The sequence below is a fragment of the Apodemus sylvaticus genome, chromosome 6 (assembly GCF_947179515.1).
Source record: "Apodemus sylvaticus chromosome 6, mApoSyl1.1, whole genome shotgun sequence".
Lineage (NCBI taxonomy): Eukaryota > Metazoa > Chordata > Mammalia > Rodentia > Muridae > Apodemus > Apodemus sylvaticus.
The window spans coordinates 9,747,438-9,772,114 of NC_067477.1; the positions used below are offsets into that span (position 1 = coordinate 9,747,438).

The 24,677-nt window shown below is 60.4% G+C and overlaps 1 protein-coding gene across 2 annotated transcripts; it reads left to right on the top strand.

Moving 5' to 3' along the window:
• The first annotated feature begins 1,800 nt into the window (after window positions 1–1,800).
• On the top strand, window positions 1,801–23,991 carry Jag2 (jagged canonical Notch ligand 2). Of its 2 annotated transcripts, XM_052184895.1 has the most exons (26): window positions 1,801–2,218; window positions 2,405–2,755; window positions 9,343–9,400; window positions 10,892–11,143; window positions 11,242–11,302; window positions 14,488–14,618; window positions 14,701–14,820; window positions 14,973–15,086; window positions 15,432–15,545; window positions 15,707–15,820; window positions 15,908–15,954; window positions 16,043–16,216; window positions 16,858–17,008; window positions 17,090–17,242; window positions 17,322–17,435; window positions 17,641–17,754; window positions 17,879–17,992; window positions 18,100–18,216; window positions 18,658–18,685; window positions 18,766–18,851; window positions 19,306–19,419; window positions 19,508–19,623; window positions 19,972–20,220; window positions 20,778–20,909; window positions 22,059–22,215; window positions 22,387–23,991. In XM_052184895.1, exons 1-26 carry the CDS (start codon window positions 2,153–2,155, stop codon window positions 22,881–22,883), a joined length of 3,744 nt encoding a protein of 1,247 aa, XP_052040855.1. In that variant the 5' UTR covers window positions 1,801–2,152; the 3' UTR covers window positions 22,884–23,991. The 2 variants fall into 2 exon arrangements, with proteins under 2 accessions (XP_052040855.1, XP_052040856.1); XM_052184896.1 differs by lacking the exon at window positions 15,707–15,820 and having other exon boundaries at window positions 1,802–2,218.
• The last annotated feature ends 686 nt before the right edge of the window (window positions 23,992–24,677 follow it).

Consider the following 24,677-nt stretch of genomic DNA (forward strand, 5'->3'; position numbering starts at 1 on the left):
GGTGACTTCTCACTGGTTTCAGCAGGAAGACTGACTACGGGATCGCCTCCCGCTTTGGCTGGGCTGTCTTGTCCTCTCAAGCCCTTGTCAGGTGCCCTCAGCCCCAGAACTTTGGCATGTTGCTCCTCCTCCTCCTCCTCCTCACTTGCTGGCCCTACCTACCTACCCGCTGGGTCTCAGAGAGGACCCCCCGCCTGGTTTGGACTCATGGTTTGCTGGTCTAAGCTGTCATCCATCTTCAGACAGAGGCCCCTGCAGGTAGGCCTGGGCTGTGGCTGCCTAGTTCACAGCTTGGCTGAGTGCCTCAGAGGTGGTGAACATGGAAGCTAAGGCTCTCTCTCCTCCTCCTGTCTCCAGGCAAGAGGGAAGGTGAAGATGAATTTGCTAAGGGGATGTCTCTTAAGGGATGCAAACAACAGGGAGATTCTTAATACGCACCAGTTCCCTTATTTGGTGTGGGGAAGGGGCTCTCTGTGTAGCCAGGCCTGGCTTGTGTCTGCCTCATCTGTCACCTACCCTACCTGCCTGTGGGCTCCCTGGGCTCAGGTTGGAGTCGGGACACTCTGAGCAGACAGGAACGCTGCAAGTACTGGGGGTTTCAGGTCTATTGCTTCGCTTCTGCAGGAGATCCTCCATGGTCCTTACACAGTGGTAGGGCGGACACACTGGATCAGGGCTTTTCCATGGCTTAGCTCCTTGTGTAGGCTGCCTGGCACTGCCCAGGAGAATGGGTAGTACCCCTGACCCACTTGCCTTCTCCTGTGCCTCTGATTCACTGGTATCAGAACTTCTTCCCCGAGGAAGTCCTGTCTGGCAGTGACTTGGTCCAGTCAGCGAGACCAGGGAGAAGAACCTGGGGGGACATGACAACCCAGCTAGTGTGGGGTTTTGAAGGGGAGAGTAACACTTCACCAATCACTGACTAACCACTGGCATTGGGAAGGGAGGCCCTGCTGAGTGGGAGAGAGGCAGCTTGTAGACAAAGAACCCTTGGTATTGACATGTGGAAGGGGAAATGACCACCTAGGAACAGGGTCAAGAAATGGTAATGGAGGGTTGGGACACCCGGACTCTGTGACCAAGACTCCCAGACTGTTGGAAAGTCCTTTTCGGGTAGCTCTCTTGACACGTACTACTATCCTTTATGCCTGTTTCCTTTCCCCTAAATTTGAACCTCTGGCCGGCGCATTCCTTGAAGATAAGAGAGTCTGGCGATGGCCACCACCTCAGCTTGGAATCGGGAACAGCCTGCAGGAAGGAGCATTTGTTGACTGGCTACTCAACCTGTGCGCTTGGAGGAAGGGAGGGCTGAGCACCGGAGGGGAGCAGCGCCCCCTGTAGCCGGCGTGAAAGTGGCAGGAGGCTGCGGAGCTGGGGGGAAATTCCTCAAGGGAAGGGGGCGCACCAGGAGTTGGGCTCACTCGGGTCCCAGAGCCCCACCCACTCTGCGTGGGGGCAAAATCCTGATGTGTGCAGCAGGCAGCATCTCCCTTGGGACCAAGAGCAGCGCGAGTGGCTGCGCTCTGATGGGAGGGGACCAAGGCAGTGACCTCAGGGGGCGCCCCACTCATTCCCAGGCTGTTAACCCGGGCGAGAATTCTGGAGCAGAAAAGGCCCCACCTCGGCGAGCCTGGGCACAGGAGAAGTCACAGCTCAGTTGCCCCGCGCCCCGCCGCCCCGCGCACAGACCGCACCCTCGCCTCCTTTAAAGCTCGGGGTGCCCCCAGCACCCCCCCACGGCCCCACCCCACCGCGAGGCCCCGCCCCCTCATGCATATGCAGGTGCGCGGGTGACGAATGGGCGAGCGAGCTGTCAGTCTCGTCCCGAACTTGTTGGCTGCGGTGCCGGGAGCGCGGGCGCGCAGAGCCGAGGCCAGGACCCGCCGCCGCCGTCGCCGCCGCCGCCGGGTGGGAGCCGGGCCGGCCGCCGGAGAGCGGCTGCAGTAAGCCGGAGCCGCCGCCTCCCCTGCACGCCCGCCGCGCAGCCCGCGCGCACTGCTCGACCCCGCCCGCGCCGCCTGTGCGGCCGCCGCCGCCTGTGCGCCGCCGGGCTCGGAGGGCGGGCGGGCGGGCGCTGGAGGCCGGCGCGGCGGCTATAGCGGGCGCGGGCGGCGGCGGCGGCGGCGGGGCCGCGGGCGGGGTCGAGGCGGCGATGCGGGCACGCGGCTGGGGACGCCTGCCTCGGCGGCTGCTGCTGCTGCTGGTTCTGTGCGTGCAGGTGAGCGGGGCGCGCGGCGGCGACGGGCGCGGACGGGGCGCACCGGGTCGGGCCGCTCCCCCGGGCCAGGCGGCGCACTAGCGGCCGCGGTCCGGAGCCCTAGGAACGGCGCGAGGGTGGGGGCGGGGCGGAGGCTCGGCGACCCCGGCCCGCGCCTCCCTGCACTCTGCGCTGCCTTATTTTTAGGCGACGCGGCCCATGGGCTATTTCGAGCTGCAGCTGAGCGCGCTGCGGAACGTGAACGGGGAGCTGCTGAGCGGCGCCTGCTGTGACGGCGACGGCCGGACGACGCGCGCGGGGGGCTGCGGCCGCGACGAGTGCGACACGTACGTGCGCGTGTGCCTTAAGGAGTACCAGGCCAAGGTGACGCCCACGGGGCCCTGCAGCTACGGCTACGGCGCCACGCCCGTGCTGGGTGGCAACTCCTTCTACCTGCCGCCGGCGGGCGCTGCGGGGGACCGAGCGCGCGCGCGGTCTCGGACCAGCGGCCACCAAGACCCGGGCCTCGTCGTCATCCCCTTTCAGTTCGCCTGGCCGGTACGTGCGCCCCTCCCCCGCACTCAGCTTCCCTGCGCGCCTCGGCGCCCGCCGCGGTCCCTTCAGCACCTGCGGCCGCGCGGGTGCGGGCCGCGCGCGCCCAGACGGGGCGGGGCCGGCAGGGGGCGCCGCGTCGCGGGCGGGCCTGGGGCGCGTGCTCTTGCGACCAGGTTCGCGCCTGGCCACGTGGGCGCGCGGGGTTCCCGGGGGCCGATAGGCTTGGGGTCGCGGAGGGGCGGAGTGGCCGAGGTCCGCGTGCACGGCGGCCCTCGGAGTGTGCCTACGTCGCCCTGCGCGTGTCAGTGCGTGGGGAGGTGCGAGGCGCCTGCGGCCCGGCAGGCTGTGCAGGCATGTGCGCTGCGCGTGCTGGGGCTGGTCCGGGGCAGGCCCTGGCGGAGCCGTCCGGGCCCGCGGCCAGCCTGCTCCTGCCCTGCAGTTTCCTGGATGCCCGGGGGCACGGACAGGCGCCTGGGACCTGCGCAGGGATGGCCTGATTGTGTGTGTTGGCAGAAGCTGCTACAGATGGAAAGACCCCCCTCCCTCCGAAAGGGAAGAGACACTAGGCTCCAAGTTGTAACCCTCTACGGCACCGCTGTTAGTGGATGTTTTATTTTGCTTGTTAGTTTCTGGAATTGGGAAGCATCCTGCCTGTTTAGGGGTGGTCAGGTCAGGCAGGAACCCAAGTCTGGGCATGCTCGGAAGACGAGCGGTGGGGATCCAGCTTTCAGGGAGACAGATCCGATGGCTGTGGTGGAAAGGCCTGGAGCAGGGAGCCTTATGGTGCTGGCTTTTATTCATTTTCTGGACCTGGCTCATACCCTTACCTGATTGTCTGCAGGTGTGAAATTAGGTAGGCATGAATGTGGACTTAGCCTTGAGAATCAGGTTAACAGCAGTTGGTAAGGGTGGGTCTGGATGCCTGGGACTAGGGAGCAGAGTGAGGTATCAGGCAATGGCCCAAGCTTTCCTGACATAGATTTGGTCCAGCTACCAAGAGCCATCGAGTGGGTCCGCCTGAGGCCTTGGTCCTGAAAGAGACTTTTCAGGCATGGGTGGGCAGGGTTTGCCCTGCTCTCCTGCTCTGAGCCCTGAACAACTATTTCTTCCAAGGCCACCCAGCTTGTGCCTCCATCTTGACCTTTCCCTAGGCTCCTGCCCCATACGTAGGGTACCCTTGCCTAGCCAGGTCTCCTTGACCCTGGGGGGCTTGTGATAGGAAGTTTATCCCTGAGACGCAAAAAGGCAAGGGTAGGCATGGGAGGGGCCCTAGGCAGTTACTATTGGCCCTGCCCCCTCACCCCCACAGCAGCACAGCAGGCAGGTCTGAGCAGGGCCGACAGCCTGTCATCTGCACTTGGGCCCAAGCCAGCGTGGCTCCAAATCGCTACCTGAGGATGTGTTTTCTGCTCGAGTTGGCAGCAGTGGGTGTGGGGGCAGGGAGGGCCTGGAGGAATGTGGCGGGCCAACGCGTGTCCCTGTGGCTCTTTGCCCCGCTGGCCGGCCGGTTGCTGTGGAACGGGATGGGACAGGCCCTTGCCTTCCTTCGAGTCTTGGGGACATTTTAACTTTCTGTTCCCCGCCACTTTCCTCAGATGCCTCAGGGTAGATGGGTTTCCAGCATGGATGGAAGTCTCGGGGTTGAAGGGTATCTCGTGTTTGGGGGGCCAGTTCTGTTTCCCTCCTTCTCCCGTCTTGCTGCGTGACCTGGCTGCCAGGCACGGAGCTGGCGCTCTGACACCAGTACCTTGGTATTTCCGCTCTTCAGCAACAGCCCTGCGGCCATGTTGCTTGCTTTGCCACAAGTTCATCTCCGTCCCATCAGCCAGGGGACATTTGGAATCCGGGTGCCCACTGGAGCATTTGGTTCCTGGGGACAGCGAGAACCAGCTGGGACTTGGGTTCCTTGGGTTGGTGGAAGGACGGGACGGTGTGGAAAGTGGACAAGAGTGAGCATAGGCTTCTCACAACTCCTCCTGTGCCTGCGCCGAGGTGGCCATGGCTTCGTGCCGGCCTCAGAGCCTCTCTGAGTGGATTCTTCGATGTGGAAAGCCGCAGCAACCCCCATCAGGTCGGGCGTGTTGCACATCGCCTCAGGAGATGTGTGTGCTCCCTGGAGTGGCTCTGGTGCCTGCCTATACCTAGCAGCAGGGAGGCCATGTTCACCACGCATGCTTGAGCTACGTGGGCTGAGGCAGGTGGTTGATGGAGAGTTCTGAGAAGAGCGGGAACTTTCCTTTGGTGGACGGCACATTCGGCGTTTCCTTTGGTGGACGGCAAGGTGTTTGCTGGCCTGTCTAGTGGGACTGTGCTTGGGAAAGGCTGCCAAAAGAGAGGAGGTCTCTGGCCGACCAGCTTGCCTTTTGAGCCCAGGGTGCAGCCCTGTTCCGGTCTCTTTCCTTGGTAGCAGGCAGACCAGTGATGTTTGCACTGTCAGAGCTGGAAAAATGGTGATATAGTAGAGTGTGGGCTCCACAGTGCTTCTGGGGTTGTGTGTGTGTGTGTGTGTGTGTGTGTGAGAGAGAGAGAGGGGGGGGGGTCAGGTGGGTCTGCGACGGCCCGGTTTCTCAGGCTAACAGGGCTGAGCTAGCCGCAGCTCTGTAACCTGGTTCCCTCCCCTGAGACATGCAATGCCTTTTTCACTGGGACTCCTGAAGCTGAGGCTGTAGGGTGCCCAGCATGTCCCCAACTGAAGTCCCCAATGTAGTTTTGTCCTGCGGAAGTCCTTTCTCTCCCCTACTGGCCCTCCAGCACATGGCTGTATGTGTACTTGAGGGAGGAGGGAAACAAGGTGGTCAGGGGAGGGCTGTCCCAGTAGGATGGAGGGCTAATGTAAGTAGTCCCAGCAGAGGGGTGGAGCAGATCCGGGAGCGTGGACAGAGGGCTGACTCTCTGACAGAGGTGGGCTATTCTAGAATGTGTGCCTTGCATGTCCACCAGAGGACCACGCTGCCCTCCGTGCCTTTTGGGACTTGGATGAGCACTGGTTTCCTCAGCACAACCCACGCTAAGGCACTTGTCTCCCACAGCATCCCCATAAGACCAGGAATCCTCCTCGGTCAGAGCTAGGGGCAGGGGCCACTTTCTTCTGTACCTCACTGGCTCCCTCATAGGTTGGGTGTCTTGATCCAGGCCGCGTGGTGTGCGTTATAGTAGGGCTCTCCATAGCCAGCAACATGAGGGACCCCTGAGGCAGAAATTGCTAGTGGAGGATTCAGACATGGAAGCGGATGGGGCCCTTGTAACAGGACTGTAGTGAGATGGGTGAGGGGTGGATGCTGTACACTGGGCTGGCAGGAAAGGTACTGTCACAGTGTCCAGACAGAATGGGAAGTGGGCTGGGCCACTGGGAGATCCCGGGGAACCAGGCAAAGTCCTGATCTAGTAGGGCCATACACCTCATCCTGACCTTGGCTGTGAGGCATGTGAGGGGCCACACAGGCCGCTTCCCTCTTCAAGTGGGAGCCTGGGTTTTCCAGCAGTGGGTGAGCAGCGCACCTGGGCTGGGCCTCTGCTGATCTCTGATGTGGGCTGGGCCTATCCAAGCTCTGGCATAGGTTGGCCTACCGTCTCTTCCTGTAGTCCAGCAACCTGGAGCCTAAGAGGTTATCTCTTGGGTGACAGTAGTGGCAGTGGTGACAGAGGCCTAGGCCTCTCCATCATTCTGGTTTCAGGAAATGTGTCTGTGTTCAAGACTCTGGACATTGGCAGCAAGTCTTGAGCTCTGTCAGGGGCCAAGATAGAGACAGCTAGAGTAGACCAGGCCTTGAACCTGAGGCTGGGCTGCTGAGTACCCTGCCTGTGGGGCCAGGGGGCACCCCTGGTCCTCCGTTTGCTTTTCCTTGTTTCTCTGCTGTCCTTTTAGCTCTGTCTAGGGGCTAGGTGAGGGGATTACAGTTAGACTTGGAGTTTGACCAGACGGTGATGGACTCGGTTGGGGGTGTGTCTGGGGCCAGGCTTCGGGAAGAGGCTGTAAGATATAGAACTCCAGAAGCCTTCAGGCAGGTGGCCCAGGAGGACTGCCCTAGAAGGAGGGCCCGGGATTTTCTCTCTGCTTCTGGGGAACCTGGGCAGGTGGTAGCTCTCTGTCTCTCCCGTAGTCCTCCAGTTTTTCCCAGCCCCCACCTGCTCTAAGATCCAAGGTCCTGCAGGCTTCCAGCCCAGCCGCCTTTGTCCCTCTGTAGGATTTGGCTTCCCAGGCCGGGATGCACGCAGCCATTCGTAGTGAGGGCTATGGCACTGGAAGCGGGGGGCAGGGAGGAGCCGGGGGGCACCGTGGCAGGTGGGGAGAAGCCACAGGTGCCGCCTGCCTCCTGGCTCAGGTTCTCTGGATGACTTCCTGCCATCCAGGTGTAGGGAGCCCAGCTGGCGGGCGACAGGCCCTCTCAGGCGGCGGGCGGGCGGGCCACGTCCCTGCGGGAGCAGGTAACCGGAGCCCTGGGCTCAGGCTGAGGTGGTGGTAACCCTACCTGTGTGGCTGGCGTGGGTTTCCTGGGAGTGTTCCTGGATCATCCGAAGAGCAGGTGTGTGCAGGGAGTCTTTCCCCTGCCCTGTGGCTACTGCCTCTGAACCTAGCTGGTGGCCTTGGCCGGTGGCAGTGGTGGTGGCAGTGATCTCAGGCCCAGCCTGGCCCTGTCCTCTGACAGCCACCAGCTCCTTGCTCCTAGGCAGCAGCTGAGCGAGTGTAGAACCTGAGTGGTGGCCTCAGATCTCACGGGCCGCTTGTTTGGTGGGAACCAGTGGTGATTCCATGGCGGGGGTCTCTGGTGCCCTGTGCTATGGGCCTCTCCATCCCGCACTCCTTGCTCTCTTCAGCCTGCTTGGCCTCCTTTCTTGCTCTTCCTTTTCTTCCTCTTCCCCTCCTCTTCCTCCTCTTCCCCCTTTTCCCCCTCCTCCTCTTCCCCCTCCTCCCCCCCCTCCTCCTCCTGGTTGTAGTGCTTCCTCCCCTGGGCTATAGCCCATTTCTCTAGGGGCTGTATGACCTGGGCCTGTCCCTTGCTTTCTCTGGCTCCGTCTGTTGATACAGGGGCTGTAGGCAGGCTGAACTTTGCTCTGCACTCTAATCAGTCGGCGGGGAAAGGGCCGAAGGGGCAGGGCAGGGAAGGCCTGGGAAGGGACTGAGGACCCTGCTTATCACCCGGGAGCTAGCCTTGGCCAAATGGAGGCCCTGCCGATGGCTTTCCAGGTGGTTAGGGTGATGTGGGGAGAGACCTGGGTAGGCTCAACACCCGGGCAGACGACAGCAACACTGTGGAGATTGCTTAGGCTTCTCTGGATAGGGCCAGGAAGCCCTGTGCTTGCTGTGAGACCAGGGAGAGGAGCAGTTAGGGTGGGAATGGGGAGTGGAAGAAGATTGGGGGGGCTTAGACTGTATTAAGAAACCTGGTGGGCTGGAGAGATGGCTCAGCAGTTAAGAGTGCTGACTGCTCTTCCGGAGGTCCTGAGTTCAAATCCCAAAGCCCACATGGTGGCTCACAACCATCTGTCATGGGATCCGATGCCCTCTTCTGGGGTGTCTGAAGACAGAGTACTTACATACATAAAATACATACATTAAAAAAAAAAGAATGCAGCCTGGTAGTGGCCCGTGGAACCAGGGGACCAGTAGGCCCCCTGCTCTCGGCCTTGTTCACACGGCATGAGCCTTATGTCACAGGTGTCAGCGGAGGCACCAGAGTAGGAAGTGAGAGTGCGCCTGCGGAAGTGGCAACAGATAGGGAAAGGACGGGGTGTCCTAACACGAGGCCCCGTCCGAGCTGAGTAGGCAATGGAATACGTTCTAGGGCTCAGCCCAGAGTAGATGGGGCTCCAGTGAGTCTGGGGGGAGGGTTCTGAGGGCCAAGCCATCCAGGAAGACACGGGGTTTCCTCAGCATCGTGAAGCTGCAGAGAAAGGGGTGCCTGGGGTCATGGTGGGCTCAGACCACCCTCTTACAGGGGGAGGTCTTATGTTGCCAAGGTAACAGCTCACAGTAGCACTCATCACCATGGCCTGAGGCAGGAGGGACAGATGGTGAGGGCTGGCCATGGTTATGGACTGAGGCTGTGCCTAGCACAGCACCGTGTTCTGAGGTAATAGTTGTGAGACTGACCGTGTACTCTGATAGTTTTCCTGTTGGGTGAGCACCTCCGTGTGACTGCTGAGTAGCCAGGGGACTGCCCTCTCAAGTGGGCTGAAGGTATATAGCACGCCATGATTCTCATCCTCAGCTCAGACCTCAGGGAGGTGCTCTGCCCCCAGAGGCCTGAACCCCTCCCCTCCCCCTTGCTGACCTCAGGAGCTTGCACAGGGTGGAGCTGAACTGGGCCTTGGGGACCCCAAGAGCAAGGAGCCAAGGCTCCTGAGAGGTGCAGCACAGATAAACTTCCGCTTTTGAGTTGGGATGTGTGGGGTCTGTAGAGGCGATGGGCCAGTGTTGGGGACATGGATGGGCATGGGAGGGTACCACAGAGCTGTGAAGCAGAGTTCTCTGCTAGGCCTGAGCAGCCCAGAGCCACGAGGGCCAGGGGCACGCACGCTGCCCCCATCTTGAATAGCAACAGGTGGGAGGGAGCCTCGGGTACCTGACCAGCCCTCCTCTGTGTCTGCAGCGTTCTTTCACCCTCATCGTGGAGGCCTGGGACTGGGACAATGACACCACTCCAGATGGTGAGTGTGCCCTGTACTGGGGGAAGTGGGTGGGCGGAGGGAGCTGCCAGCAGGAATTTCTGGTCCCCTGGGCCAGAGTGCTTGTGACCAGGTCCGTGGCCCTCCGTCTACTGGGGCAGTGGCTCCCATGGCTAGAAGGTCTTACTCTGGGGAAAGGAGCTCTCCACACCTGTAGCGTCACAGGGCTGCATATACTGTTCCTTCACCCCTGGCGTCTTCAGTGCATCCTTTTTGAGGCCCATGTCGGTGACACCGTGGGATGGGATACCCTCAAGTGGCTCTCTGGCTTTGTGGCATTTTCTCTGCCTTAGAACATGAAGTGTGAGGGTCACCACTTCCAAGCTGGCTGTCCTGTGTGCAGTCTATGTGCGTGGCGGGGGTGGGGGGGGAGGTCATCTCAGCCTTTTTGCGGAGAGGTGGAGGTTTTCTGTGGTCAAATGGGGAGGCTCCTTGAGCAGAAAGTGACCAGCAGGTCCAAAGGCCTAGAGCAGGATCCAAGCTAGTATTAGAGGATCTGGGTGGAGTTCTTGTGATTGGGAGATGAAGCAATCAGTAAGGCTTGGTTTGGGTCAAGCAGGCTCCTGGGCCAGGGAGGATGCTGGCCTCTTCCTGGGGATGTATTGCCCTGGCTGCCCTGTGGACAGAGTTTGCAAGGCCAAAACAAAGGCCGACCCAGAGGATGCTGCTTGCATCAAGACAAAGAGGCTGAAATAGGCAGCTTGAGGGGCTAAGGAGTTCTGGCTATTCTCAGAAGGTAGAGGCACAGGGCGGCTGATGGATTAGACCCGAGGTTAGGCACGATAGATGATCAGGACGAAACCCAGTCCCAGTGAACAGGGAGAGATCAGAGTGGGGGTCAGTCAAGGTCCAGGGAAAGGCAGTCGGGGGGCCTTACCAAAGCGCAGAGCCCACCGGGAGAGCTCTAGCCCAAGGCTCCGAGCACCCAGCTAGGCCTGTGCTAATGCATCAGGGAGAAAAAGTGGAGCAGGAGGACTTTGTCACCAGCTGCCACAGAAAACCCCAAACAGCAATGGCGGGCGCTCTGCAGCCTGCTCCGGTAGCCTGCTTCAGTGCTCTGGGAGGCCCACTATGGGACAGGCCATTCTGGCCTCCCAGAGTTTTGCTTTAAGATCACTAGGGTGCTTCTTCTTGGCGCCAGAGGCAGAAGGAGGAGAGAATGATGGCCCATGCTGGTGTGGTGCCCTTGGACGGAAGCTTAGGGCGTGGAGCCCCCGACCCTATCTTTGTGAGGGTGAAGTAGGAGTGTTAGCGTACAGGGTCCCGGTTAGAGCTTCTGCCCACCCTCTCCTGGGGGCCTGGACTGTGTCCGCTCTGCCCTGGCTCCTGCAGGGGTGGCAGTCTTCCTCTGCCTGGCTGCCCCGTTGCCCTGAAGCTGCCTAGTAGGGCCTGTGCAGCACCCCTGGGGGACTGACGGGCAGCTACTGCTGCTGCTGCTGCTGCTGCTGCGGGCTAACTCGGCTGCTCCCAAAGAGGATCTGCTGATCGAGCGGGTGTCGCACGCCGGCATGATCAACCCGGAGGACCGCTGGAAGAGCCTGCACTTCAGTGGCCACGTGGCACACCTGGAGCTGCAGATCCGAGTGCGCTGCGACGAGAACTACTACAGTGCCACCTGCAACAAGTTCTGCCGTCCCCGGAACGACTTCTTTGGCCACTACACCTGCGACCAGTACGGCAACAAGGCTTGCATGGACGGCTGGATGGGCAAGGAGTGCAAAGAAGGTGAGGGGTCTGTCTCCCAGTGTGGGGGTGGGGATGGGCACTGGGCAGGGCTAGCATGGCTGGCTGCAGCTGTGCCTCTCTCTGCCCCTCTGTTCCAGCCGTGTGTAAACAAGGATGTAATTTGCTCCACGGGGGATGCAGTGTGCCTGGGGAGTGCAGGTGAGCACCGTGCCTGCCCTTCCCTCCTTCACCCGAGCTGCTGTTGAGCCTGCAGCAGCTAGCGCACCCCCACCCCGCGGGCTTTAGTAGGCCATGGAGTATCATGACGGGTGCCCACCGTGCACAGTCAGATGCCATAGAGTTGGAATGGAACTCTGCCCTGACAAAGCCTGTGGCCATGAAGCGGGATGTACTGTCCTGAGCATGTGGCTTGTCCAGTGACATTTTCTCCATGGGACAGCTAGAAGGGGCAAGGTAGGGTGTCAAGGTAGTCACATCACCGAGAGGCAGAGGCTAAGGTGTGTGTGTGTGTGTACATACAAGCATTTGTGCATCTGTATGGGCATGCATGTGCAAGTGTGTGTGCACATGTGTGTTTGTGGGCATGCAAGAGTATGTGTGTGCATTTGTGCATGCATGTGTACGTGTGTACACATATACATGCAAGTATATGTGTGTGTGATGAGCATGTATGTGGTGTGCATGCGGGCATGTGTGCATGCATGTATGAATGCTACGTAAATGTGAGGAGTCTGCTGCCCAGGTGAACACAGTAGGAAGTCACAGTGGCATGCTCGTGGGAGAGACTGACATGAGTCTGCAGAGAGAGGGGAAGAGGGGCCCTACCAAGAGAGGCCAAGGAGAACCACAGTGTGGCAGGGAGGAAGGAGGTCTACTGGGGAGCCGGTGGGCTGACCTGCAGATGCCCTCAGAAGCAGGGTTTGATGATGAGTTTGATTTGGGAGAGAGAGAGGGTGCAGTGAAGCCGGACCTGCAGACCGGCTAGCTTGAGCCACTAAACTGCTGCAGAGCTGTGGTGCCAGAGGTAGAGATGGCCTACGGAAAGGCGGCTACTGTGTGTAAAACGGTGCACTGGACAGGCCTGGCCTCAAGGCAACACAGCATGTGGCCAGTGGAGAGGAGGGGCTGGGAATGGTTGGGCCTGCCGCACTTGGAGACATTTGACAGACAGGTAGGGAGGACGGAGCGGCTCCTGCAGCCTAGAGCAGAGTTGAAGCCACTGCGAATCAAGATGATGGAGGTGACAGTCAACTTAGTAGGGTAGAGGATGGAGAGGGGCAAAGGTCGGCACCCTGGGGTGTGAGCTGGGGAGGCGGCCCAGGGGGTCAGAGGGCGTAGGAAAGGGGTTGGGGATGAGCGTCTCGGGCTGGAGGAGCCACACAGTAGGCCTGCCAGGTCACCACCCCCCCCCACCCCACCCCACCCCCCGCCGTCCTGGTTCTCACTGTCCTTGGGCATCCTCTGAGCAGTGGGTATGCCTCTGCGTGCTTTCGGATGAGGATGATGAGGCACATGGTGGGCCCTTTGGTCTGGGGGGATGGCCAGGGAGTCGGGGAGTTGAGGTGGGCTGGGGGCGGGGCAGGTACGGATGCCGATGTGTTCAGCAGCTAGGCTGGTCCCCGGCAGAAAGAGAGGGGTGTGCAGTGGAGACGAGCATCCGGTGCGTGGTTTCAGGCAGGCTCAGCAGGACTCAAGTGGCTCAGGGTGGGCTGGCTTCTTACTCCAGGAGCCACGTCCAAGGAGGGAGACTGGGTGGGGGGTGGGGGAGGGGTAGGCACAGCCCTCTGCCCCCCCCCCCCCCCGTAGTGTTTTACAGCACAGCTCTGAGCAGTGTGCTGGAGCTGGGCGTGGGTTCTGGGCAGATGTGCCCCACTGGTGGTAAACACAGAATCCTATCCTTAACCCCACACTCACACTGTGTATTACGTATTACGTTATCTTGCCGGCTGTGCCAGCATCCCCGCGTGGTCAGTGCTGGAGGGAGATGAAAGATGAGTCAACTTCCCTCGGTGCAGGAAGGCTGTGGGCAGCACACAGGCAGGAGCACTGGGGAGGAAGGCCAGGGTAAGGGGCGGTAGGTGAGTGCCACCCACCTCTCCCTGGGCCAGAGGGTGAGGCCCAGCGGCCTCCTGCTGTCCAGAGCTCAGGTTTCACCCAGAGGACACCACTCCCCAACCGGATGCTGCTGCGGAGATGGCCGTGCTTTCCTGCACCCTCCCCGGCTCTGGACCGACCAACGCAGGCTGGCAGGAAAGCCGTGGGGTGGGACGGCCCGCCCAGGGTGGAGAACTTGCCCTTGGGACTCACTCACGGGGTCTGGGCTCAAAGCTAGCTTTGGTGTTCCCTGGTGAATGACCCAAGGCTAGTCACCAGCCGCTCTGCCCCTCGACGCCCCGTATCACCTGGAGAAAAGACTCCCAAGTAGAGATGGGAGGCCTACTGTGGACCTGCCTTGGACGGTCCGTTCCAGGCTGGACCCTGGAGCCAGCCTCAGTTTCCCTATGTGAGCCTGGGTGAGCCGGGCTGATAACCGCCTGTGTGTGTGGCTCCAGGGCAGCTCAGGAAGGGCTGTGGTTTTTCCTTCTATAAAAATAACTCCTGTGGCGGGTGTCAGCGTGGAAGTGACGTGCCCTGCACGTCATTCCTGCCCCACAGGACCTTAGCCTTTAAGGAAGGGTCCCCAGAGTCTCGTCCAGGGCCCAGAGGGCAGCCCTATTGGAGCCCTGGACTCTTACCTGCTGGCTCTGCGCTGGCCACCTACTTACGTCCTGAGGGACTCCCCAGGGGAGATACTAGTCCATGGTGTGGTCAGGGCCAGGTCGTTAGGTTATGGCCTCTGATGAGATCTTCAGGTCTACCCGCGTTTTGGGTTCAGCCACACTCAGTGTGGCCCTCCCATAGGGCTGGCCGGGCAGCCCCTGGGTTGGGCTGTCCTAGGAGTCAGAGAAACCTCTGCCCCTGAGCAGCAGTGAGGATATGGGCGGCACCCAAGGTCACAGAACTCTGGGACCAGCCAGGAACTCTCCTGATGCCTCTTTATCCTTCTTAGACCCTGGTTGCTGCTGTGTCCCCAGCACCTGGTGAACAGCACCTGGCACTACCCCTGGGCCTCCCCCGGCTGGGCCTTCCTTCCAGGCGCCTGCTTGTGGAGCCTGGCTCAGAGCTGAGTCCTAGAATAGCTCAGGGGGGAGTGACGGGACAGCTGGACAGACCATCCCGGCCAGTGGCCGGGAATGCCCGTGACAGAGGCCGGCCGGCCGGCCTGTCATAACCCCTACTCGGTTCAGAGCTGTTCTCTAGGGCCGAGACCCATCAGGGGTGGCCTGCCTCCTGTACCCCTTCCTCATCTGCCCAGCTGATGGCCTCGTTGCTCGGTCCCCCAGGTGCAGCTACGGCTGGCAGGGCAAGTTCTGTGACGAATGTGTCCCCTACCCTGGCTGTGTGCATGGCAGCTGTGTGGAACCCTGGCACTGTGACTGCGAGACAAACTGGGGTGGCCTGCTCTGCGACAAAGGTAGATGGTGGGCAGTGGGCAGGGCCAGGCCTTAAGCTCTGATGCTGGGCCCGGCCCTGAGAGCCCCTACCCTTGTGCACAGACCTGAACTACTGTGGCAGCCACCACCCCTGTGTCAATGGGGGCACCTGCATCAACGCGGAGCCTGACCAATACCTCTGCGCCTGCCCAGATGGCTACCTGGGCAAGAACTGCGAGCGGGGTAGGTCGGAATGTGTCTCAGGGAGCCTGGCTGAGCCCTCGATCACTGCCTTGTACAGTGGGATGTACCCCCGTGACCTCTGGCTCTGGTGGGCTTGGGGAGGAGGGCTTGAGCCCCGTGGGTACCGCCCCGCTCATGTTCTGATTCTGCAGCTGAGCACGCCTGCGCCTCCAACCCGTGTGCCAATGGGGGCTCCTGCCACGAAGTGCCGTCTGGCTTTGAATGCCACTGTCCGTCAGGGTGGAGCGGACCCACCTGTGCACTCGGTGAGTGTCTGGGGACTTCACGAGGTAGGAGTGGGCAGCGGCACTTAGGGGTGTGGACGGAGTGGACGAATCTACTGCACAGCGGACACTGTGGTCACACGACAATTGGTTCCCACTGCTTTACATGGGGACTGTGCCTCCTGCTGCAGACTGAGACCCTTGTGTATTGTGTCCCAACTCGTTGGCCATGCCATTGCACTCACTGTCCACACCCCATGGGTCCATGCCAACTAGACATGACCCCCACATTCACTGACCATAGTCCGTACCCGTTAACTTCGCCCTCCTGTTTGCTGGCCACACCCTTACTCCTCCCCCATTTCTACCCTCCCCTCCTTCCTGCAGACATTGATGAGTGTGCCTCTAATCCGTGTGCAGCGGGTGGCACCTGCGTGGATCAGGTGGACGGCTTCGAGTGCATCTGCCCAGAGCAGTGGGTGGGGGCTACTTGCCAGCTGGGTAAGGGTTCCCTGGGGGTTGCCGGTGCATGGGTTGTGCGCTGTGCATGTGGCTGCTGCTGCTGCTGCTGCTACTGGCACTGCTGGGGCTGCGGGCGCCAGGCGCAGGGCCCAGTGGGTGAGTGGGGCCCGAGCCCCACAGCTCCCTTGTCTCATTCACAGACGCCAATGAGTGTGAAGGGAAGCCGTGCCTTAATGCTTTTTCTTGCAAAAACCTGATTGGCGGCTATTACTGTGATTGCCTCCCGGGCTGGAAGGGCATCAACTGCCACATCAGTCAGTATGGGTGGGCGGCGCAGGTGGGTGGGGCTGGGGAGCACAGAGGGCCTCCCTGACCCCATCCGCATGCCCTTCTGCCTCTAGATATCAACGATTGCCACGGGCAGTGTCAGCATGGGGGCACCTGCAAGGTAAGGAGGCTGCCAAGTCTGGGAGGGTGGAAGAGATGGGGGGCGTTGTACGAGGCTCACTCACCCACCCTCCCGTCCACCCGCCTAGGACCTGGTCAACGGGTACCAGTGTGTGTGCCCACGGGGCTTTGGAGGTCGTCACTGTGAGCTAGAGTATGACAGGTGTGCCAGCGGCCCCTGCCGCCGGGGCGGCATCTGCGAGGAGCTCGCGGATGGCTTCCGCTGCCGCTGCCCTCGGGGGCTCTCTGGGCCGCACTGTGAGGTAGGAACCGAGAGGGGCTTTGGTGGGAGGGCGCTCGCAGCATCACCAAAGCCCGGCTTTGTCCCTTGTCTCAACAATCTTATATGCGTCACTCCCTCTATGGGACCATGCAGAGGGGAAACCTGTAAGAAGACCCCCGAAAGCAGAATCCGTATCTGATGTCATGCGGCCATCGTGGGTCACGGGTGGGCGTGGGAAGAATCGGGTGACCTTCCTCACGGCTGCTACCCCGACCTAGCCTATTGGGTGATGTCCCTTGTCCTGAGCTACACACGGTTTTGCTCTGGCCTTGTGGGCTTCTTAGTGGCCGGTGGCAGAGGCCTGGCTCTGGGTCCCAGGAGCATGGCGGTGCTGGCTCTAGGAACCTCTCTCAGCTCTGAGAGCAGCCTGGCAACATGGGGGTCAGAAGCTGGCCTTCCTGCCGGCAGGAGGAGCCAAGACCGGATGCTGTCTGTGGGAGGCAGAGGAAGCTTGGCTGCCGTGGAGGCGAGAGCGTCGGGAGGGGGCTGGTGGCCCACAGGTGTTTCCGTCCAGCTGACGGAGCTCGGACATTCTCGGGTGGGCGGGAACCTCAAGCTCAGCGTGGCACTGCGGGGCCTGGACATTCACAAATGTTCATCCCCCTGCCTCCTTGCCTGCAGGTGGATGTGGATCTCTGTGAACCAAGCCCCTGCCTCAATGGCGCCCGCTGCTACAACCTTGAGGGTGACTACTACTGCGCTTGCCCAGAAGACTTTGGCGGCAAGAACTGCTCGGTGCCCAGGGAGACATGCCCTGGCGGGGCATGTAGAGGTGCGCGATCATGCAGCCCTTCAGGCAGGGTAGGTCCCTCGGTGGAGATGGGCCTGATCCCTGTCTATCTCTTTCCCACAGTGATCGATGGCTGTGGGTTCGAGGCAGGGTCCAGGACACATGGCGTTGCACCCTCTGGCATTTGTGGCCCTCACGGGCGTTGCATCAGCCTGCCTGGGGGAAACTTCTCCTGTATCTGTGACAGCGGCTTCACAGGCACCTACTGCCATGAAAGTGAGTGGCACTCGGAGTCGGTGTGGGTTGGGGGCAAGGCGGCCAGCCACGGGGACAGCTTACCCGACCTCTCCCACAGACATTGACGACTGCATGGGCCAGCCCTGCCGCAACGGGGGCACGTGCATTGACGAGGTGGACTCCTTCCGCTGCTTCTGCCCCAGCGGCTGGGAAGGCGAACTCTGTGACATCAGTGAGTCTGCACCCTTGCCCTACCTGGACTGCCCACCCCTGGCTAAGGCCTGGCTCCATCCCCATGTCCCACTCCGCCCCGTGCATGGGCCTGAAGTCGTGGGGTGGAATCCCAGGCTCCCACGTGCTTGAGCCCAGCTCTTGCTCTTCTCCGTGAAGCCCTCCCCAGCGCCGGTGACCCCCGCTGACCGGCGTCCTCCCCCCAGATCCCAACGACTGCCTCCCCGACCCCTGCCACAGCCGCGGCCGCTGCTATGACCTGGTCAACGACTTCTACTGTGCCTGTGACGATGGCTGGAAGGGCAAGACCTGTCACTCGCGTAAGTGCCTGGGGTCCCTGCAGATGAGTGAGGCGAGTGAGCTAGCGAGCGAGCAGAGGGGCCGCCCGCCGGGACCCTGCTGTGGTCAGCGTGGCCTGCCCACTGAGAGGTCGTGCGCTTGCAGGCGAGTTCCAGTGTGACGCCTACACCTGCAGCAACGGTGGCACGTGCTATGACAGCGGCGACACCTTCCGCTGCGCGTGCCCTCCCGGCTGGAAGGGTAGCACCTGCACCATCGGTGAGCACCCCACCCAGGCTGCTGCCTCCCCCAGCCCTGGGCCGCCTGCCCCAGCCATGTTGGGGTCTGCCTAGGTATCACAAGAAGGCCTTGCTCCCTCCCCGCAGCCAAGAACAGCAGCTGCGTGCCCAATCCCTGTGTGAACGGGGGCACCTGCGTGGGCAGTGGAGACTCCTTCTCCTGCATCTGCCGCGACGGCTGGGAGGGCCGTACCTGCACACACAGTGAGCTGGAGGGGCTTCAGGTGGGGGAGGCCTGTGGGTTCTGCTTAACTTCACTCAGCCCCCCATCCCTCCCTCCAACTTCCAGGAAGACCCACTCCTCCCCTGCCCACCTCACACATCCACACTTTGAGACCCGCTCTGCTGTTGTGTAATTCAGCCCCTATGCTGGATCTACAGGGTCCTTCTGCCTCCCCGATCACCACTCCGCAGGCTCAGGCTTCTGCTAAGACTTAGGTCTCATTCCAACTATAGCCCCCGCTCCCGGTGGCTTCCCTTGGAGTCCTGAGCCTTCCTTCCTCGTACTTCTCCACCGGCTGTGTCAGGCTGGAATAGACAGGGTAGGGTCTACCCATGAACCTCTAGGGCACAAAGATGTGCTGCAGAGCTGTGCCGGACAAGTGTGTGCTGAAATAACCACCCTATCTTTCCCCTTAAATCCAGATACCAATGACTGCAACCCTTTGCCCTGGTGAGTGGCAGCCCAGGAGGCTAGTGGGGGGGGCAGGGCCCATCATGGGGAACCCCTTATGACCACCCTCTCCCTTGCAGCTATAACGGAGGCATCTGTGTTGATGGTGTCAACTGGTTCCGCTGCGAGTGCGCTCCTGGCTTCGCGGGTCCGGACTGCCGGATCAGTAAGTGGCCAACCTAGGTGGTTAGCAGGGGCCGGGCTTGGGGCCCTCTCCTGACAACCTCAGGGTCAAGAGCTGGGAGACATAAACATCCTGATAGAGGACCTGGCCACTGCCCCCTCTCTCTCCTCCCATTTGCATGCCTGTGTCCTATGAGCACCCAGTTCCTTCCTGAAGAGCCAGTTGCATCTTGGGAAGAGGGAGCTAGGCTACAGGGCGGACGCATGCTCCCTCTGGCTGTGAGGATGTCTGTGGATGCGGCCACCTCAGAGAGGGTGGAGCACAGAGGCCCCTGCACATGCGCAGCACAGAGGCAGTAGAGGCGGGTGAGGGCCTGAGGGTTAGAAGGCTGGCAGAGTGACAGCCTAGGTCTCTGTGGGTCAGGTGGCCTGAGGTAACGTCCCTACATGGGACGTGCACCTCTAAGAACATAGCCGCTCGCTCTCTCTCCTTGTAGACATCGATGAGTGCCAGTCCTCGCCCTGCGCCTACGGAGCCACGTGTGTGGATGAGATCAATGGGTACCGCTGCAGCTGCCCGCCAGGTCGTTCCGGCCCCAGGTGCCAGGAAGGTAAGCTGGCTGTGACCGCCATTGGCGCAGACCAGATCCACCCTCCAGCCCTTGGATACTCTGTTGAGCTCCTTCCTTCTCACCACAGTGGTCATATTCACGAGGCCCTGCTGGTCCCGGGGCATGTCCTTCCCACACGGGAGTTCCTGGATGGAAGACTGCAACAGCTGCCGCTGCCTGGATGGCCACCGAGATTGCAGCAAGGTGGGGCCGGCCTCTCCTCCTCCTCTCTTGCACTCTGATCCTGAGTAATCTCTGAGCCTTTAGGCTCACTCAGCTATCAAGAGGCTGGTGTAGGTTGATAAGGCTACCCACTTCTGAGGGCTATCCTAGGGTGATGAACTGGGAGGGATCTTGGGACCACCTCTCTTCCTATGCACCCCCAGGCTCTGCCTAGCTCTTAATATTTTGACAGAAAACCCTATCTGGAGTGGAGTTTTGCCTTCCTCCCTAGGGCCCCTGGGTGGTAGAGACACTGGCTTACGACTTCATGTCCTGCCTCTGTGTGCCGCCTGCACCTGACACGTTGTCTCCTGGGCGTGTCTCTTCCAGGTGTGGTGTGGATGGAAGCCTTGCCTGCTGTCTGGCCAGCTCAGTGCTCCAAGTACCCAGTGCCCACCAGGGCAGCAGTGTCGGGAGAAGGCCGTGGGTCAGTGCCTGCAGCCACCCTGTGAGAACTGGGGGGAGTGCACAACCGAGGAACCTCTGCCACCCAGCACCCCCTGTCTGCCACGGACCACCCATTTGGACAACAACTGTGCTCGCCTCACACTGCGCTTTAACCGCGACCAAGTGCCTCAGGTAAGCGATCCTGGGGGACCCAGGATCCCTGAGCTTTCCCCTAGAACGATAGTCTGCCCGCGCACGGCACGGCTCAGCTCGTGTCGATACAGAAGCCCATGCTTGTGCATTTAGATGGCCACTGGTGGGCTCACGGATGAGAAAGCACTGATCCTAAGTGGTGTTGGGAGAGAGAGAGAGAGAGAGAGAGAGAGAGAGAGAGAGAGAGAGAGAGAGAGAGAGAGAGAGTGTGTATGTGAAAGAGAGTGTGTGGGGGGGGATCCAGTCTGGGCTGCTAACGTGCCCAGTGCTCCAGGGACCTTGACTGCATGGGTCCTGGGGCCACTCTACTTTGGATTGACATTTAGAGGACAGTTCCTGTTTCTGCTGTGTCCCATCATCATCCAATGGATGTTCCGAACTAGCCTGCTTGTTCCTCAGAACAGAGGAGCTTAGAACTCATGAACCCCCCCTCCCCGTCAAGCCACCCTCCTTCCCCCCCCCATCAGGTCAGCAGAGACATGAATGGCCTCAGATCTTGGCCCTAGACCCTGCTAACACGTTGCTCACCTGCCCAGGGCACCACTGTGGGCGCCATCTGCTCCGGAATACGAGCCTTGCCCGCCGCAAGGGCGGCAGCACGGGACCACCTCCTCCTGCTGCTATGCGATCGTGCATCCTCAGGGGCCAGTGCTGTGGAGGTGGCTGTGGTGAGTGTGGGTGGGGACCCGTCCTGAGCAGGCCTCTAGACCCTCAGTGGCAGGGACGCTCTGGCATCCTGTGGGGCAGTGGCAGACTTGAGGCACTGACATGGTGGAATGGGGTCTATGATAGGAGCCAGATCTGGCATCCCTCTGGGCACCTCCATGGCCGAGTGGGGCTGGGTGGGATGCAGTACGGGTGGTCATTGATAGCCCATCGGGTCAGCTGCTCTGTGGCAAGGCAGCAAGGGTGTGAGTTTGGATTTTATGGTGAGGCATGGTTTAGAGCCCAGTGGGGTTAGCAGGGAGCTTCTGGCCAGGCAGTGCTGGCTGCGTGGTATGGAAGGCAGGGTTGGGGGGCGTTGACAGGTCCAGGGCAGAGGCGACAGGGCGGGTACCAGGCTAATGGGAAGGAAATAAGAGTTTCAGATGCACATGAGCCAGTGATACCCAGGACTCCTAGCTCAGCCGCACAGCGCCAGCCACTCCCTTTGCTTGGCTTCTGAAGCTGTGGATAATGGCTGCTGGATAGATCCCTGCCTGGCTTGGGAAGGAGTAGGAGAGGGTGCTCCCGGAGCCAGAAAACAAGGATGTAGCCCTGAAAGTGGCAGTAGCCATGAAGGCCAGGGTGAAGGCAGACTACCTAGGTCAGGCAGGGTCGGCGTTAGCGAAGGGGGGACGCTGGGGCAGGAGATCAACGTAGCCTTGTGACATGTGATGATGGCGGGGTATGGCATTCAGAGAGAGGGGAGAAGGGGAAATGGCTTGGGTGCAGGTTGGGTGCCAGCACACAGGAGAGAGAGCTGTGGGGCCGGTATTGTTTGGTAGATCTTCAGGGAGCCGAGTGGCCTGAGAAAGGCCAGTGGTCCCCACACAGGATGCAGGGGTTTGACAGGGGCCGGGCCGGGCCCCTTCCTAACTCTGGTGGGTGCATCTCTACGCGAAGATCCAACTTCATCGAGCTTCCCAAAGTTCCTCAGTCTCTGAGCCCTTTCAGGTCCTGCCGTGCATAGTGCTGCAGTGATTCCACTCTACCCATGGCCGCCCTCTGAACATCTGGCTAGGACCCGATCGGAGTCCGGGCAGTGGCCATGACAGACCCCCGGGATGTAGGAAGGGTACCTTTGGGCTGTTCCCCAGTATCACCCTCTGCCACAGTCTTTCAGCCCCGCAAGGGACCTGCCAGATAGCAGCCTGATCCAGAGCACAGCTCATGCCATCGTGGCCGCCATCACCCAGAGAGGAAACAGCTCGCTGCTGCTGGCTGTCACCGAGGTCAAGGTGGAAACGGTTGTCATGGGTGGCTCTTCCACAGGTAAGCTGGGGTAGTGGGGGCTTGCAGACTCGAGACCAGTGGGGATCGGCAGGTGGATATCGCTCAGGGGGGATGAGGTGTCTACTGCCACCTCGCTCCGTTCTAGAAACCGCAGAGTCCCTGCTCGGCCCACATGGACACGGGATGTTTGCCCCCTCTCCTTCTACCCAGGTCTGTTGGTGCCCGTGCTGTGCAGCGTGTTCAGCGTGCTGTGGCTCACCTGTGTGGTCATCTGCGTGTGGTGGACACGAAAGCGCAGGAAAGAACGCGAGAGGAGCCGGCTGCCGCGGGACGAGAGCGCCAACAATCAGTGGGCCCCGCTCAATCCCATCCGGAACCCCATTGAGCGGCCAGGCGGCAGCGGTCTGGGTACCGGGGGCCACAAGGACGTACTCTATCAGTGCAAAAACTTCACACCGCCGCCCCGCAGGGCAGGCGAGGCACTGCCTGGCCCAGCCGGCCACGGGGCTGGCGGGGAGGACGAGGACGAGGAGGATCTGAGCCGTGGAGATGGGGACTCCCCAGAGGCAGAGAAGTTCCTCTCACACAAATTCACCAAAGACCCCAGCTGCTCCCTGGGAAGGCCAGCCTGCTGGGCCCCGGGGCCCAAAGTGGACAACCGCTCCGTCAGAAGCACCAAGGATGTGCGCTGTGCCGCCAGGGAGTAGCCGGCTACCAGGCTGGCAACCAGAGCCCTTGCCGGCACCACGCTGCCCGCTGGACCACAGGAGGCCGAGGCCGTGTGCATAGTTTCTTTATTTTGTGTAAAAAACAAAACCAAAAACAAAAAACAAATGTTTATTTTTTACGTTTCTTTAACCTTGTATAAATTATTCAATGGCTGTCAGGCGGAAAACAACGGAGTATTCTCGGATCATTGCTATTTTTGTAAAGTTTCCGTGTCCGCACGCACTGTGGCAGGAGAGCAGGGCGTGTTTGTGTTCTCACCAAATCGTATAATGTTTGTTACCACAGGCTGTCGCTGTTTACAGAATCTTCTTTTTTATTCCTCATTTGGGTTTCTCTCTAGCTCGAGGCCCAAAAGCCCACGAGAGTCGTGGGCTAGGCTGTGGCCCTCAGTGAGATCTGTGGCTTTCCGTGTGGCCCGTGGCTCTCAGTGGGACCTGTGGCTGACAGTATGGCCTGAGGCTGTCAGTGGGACTGTGGCTGTTGTCTTGGCTGTAGTTCTCGGTGGGACCTGTGGCTGTCGGTGGTACCTATGGCAATTGGCCTGGCCTGTGGATGTCAGTGGGACCTGTGGCTGTCAGAAACATCTGTGGCCATTGGCTTGTGGCTTGGCTGTCAGTGACCCCCAATGGCTGTCAGTGGCGTTGGCTGCTGGGCTGGCATGCTGTCAGTGGGACCCGTGGTGGCCCGTGTGATGCTGGTTTCCATAGCTGTTGGTGGCGCCTGTGGTTGTCAGTGGGGTTGGAGGTCACTGGTGTGGCCTAAGGCTGGCAAGCAGACCTGGTCCATGCCTCATGCCCTTCCAGCCTGCTGTCCTTGCTTCCTCCTGCCCAGAACTCTCCAGAGATCTCCAACTGTGCTTTCAGAAGTGCCCTTTCCAACTGCTCGGTCTCCCTCCCGGGACAGCGGCAGTATTGAAGCTTGTGACAAGTGCCTTCACACAGACCCCCTCCCAGCTGTCAGCGTTCGCAGTGGGCACCAGGCCGCTGCCCACCTGCCGGCCCCGGCCACCCTCCTTGTGAAAGTGCATTTCTGTAAATATGTACATATTAAATGAATCACTCTGTATATTTGATTTAATAACTTAAACGTTTTGGCCTCCCAGTTCTTTGGGTGCTGTTCCTTTTCTCTATGTGCAGTCGGGACGTAGGTAGAAGTGAGACATGGCCTGGGTATCGGGCCGTGTTGATGTGGGGTTTTAGAGGTTGGACGGTTCTGTCGACCTCAGCACACTGGGTGACTTGGGCCTCAGGCGCTGCTGGAGTCCTGTCGTGGTTGACACCTATTTAGTGGACCCCTCCTTGGGATAGGGTATGGGGAATGTGGGTGCCCAGCCTCCTAACTCTAAACATAGGTAAGAGAGGGCTTTATAAAACAGGACACTTCTCAGCAACGAGGAACTCACAAAGTCTAAGAGACCCCAAGTTTGAGAGAGGGAAGGCCAAGGCTGCCACAGACTTCTGGCCAGTGCCTTTTTGTCTTATATCTAATGTGGGAGATAAGGAATAAGCAGTATCGACCTCGGGGCTGCCAGTCCTGGAACCTACTGCCAGCTTGTGCACAAGGTGTTTGCCCCCTCCCTCGGGCAGAGGCTGGCAGAAGGTAAACCCAAAGCCAGTGTCCATAGCTCTGAGGAGCAGAAAGATTGCTTGACTCTTAAGAGCAGGGGCACTCGCCACACTTCTCACTGGGTAAAAAGCTGGTCTGGCTCCTGCCGGGGTAGTTTCCGGAGGAAACCTTGTGCCATTTTTCATACTGCAGCGTATGTGAGGAGT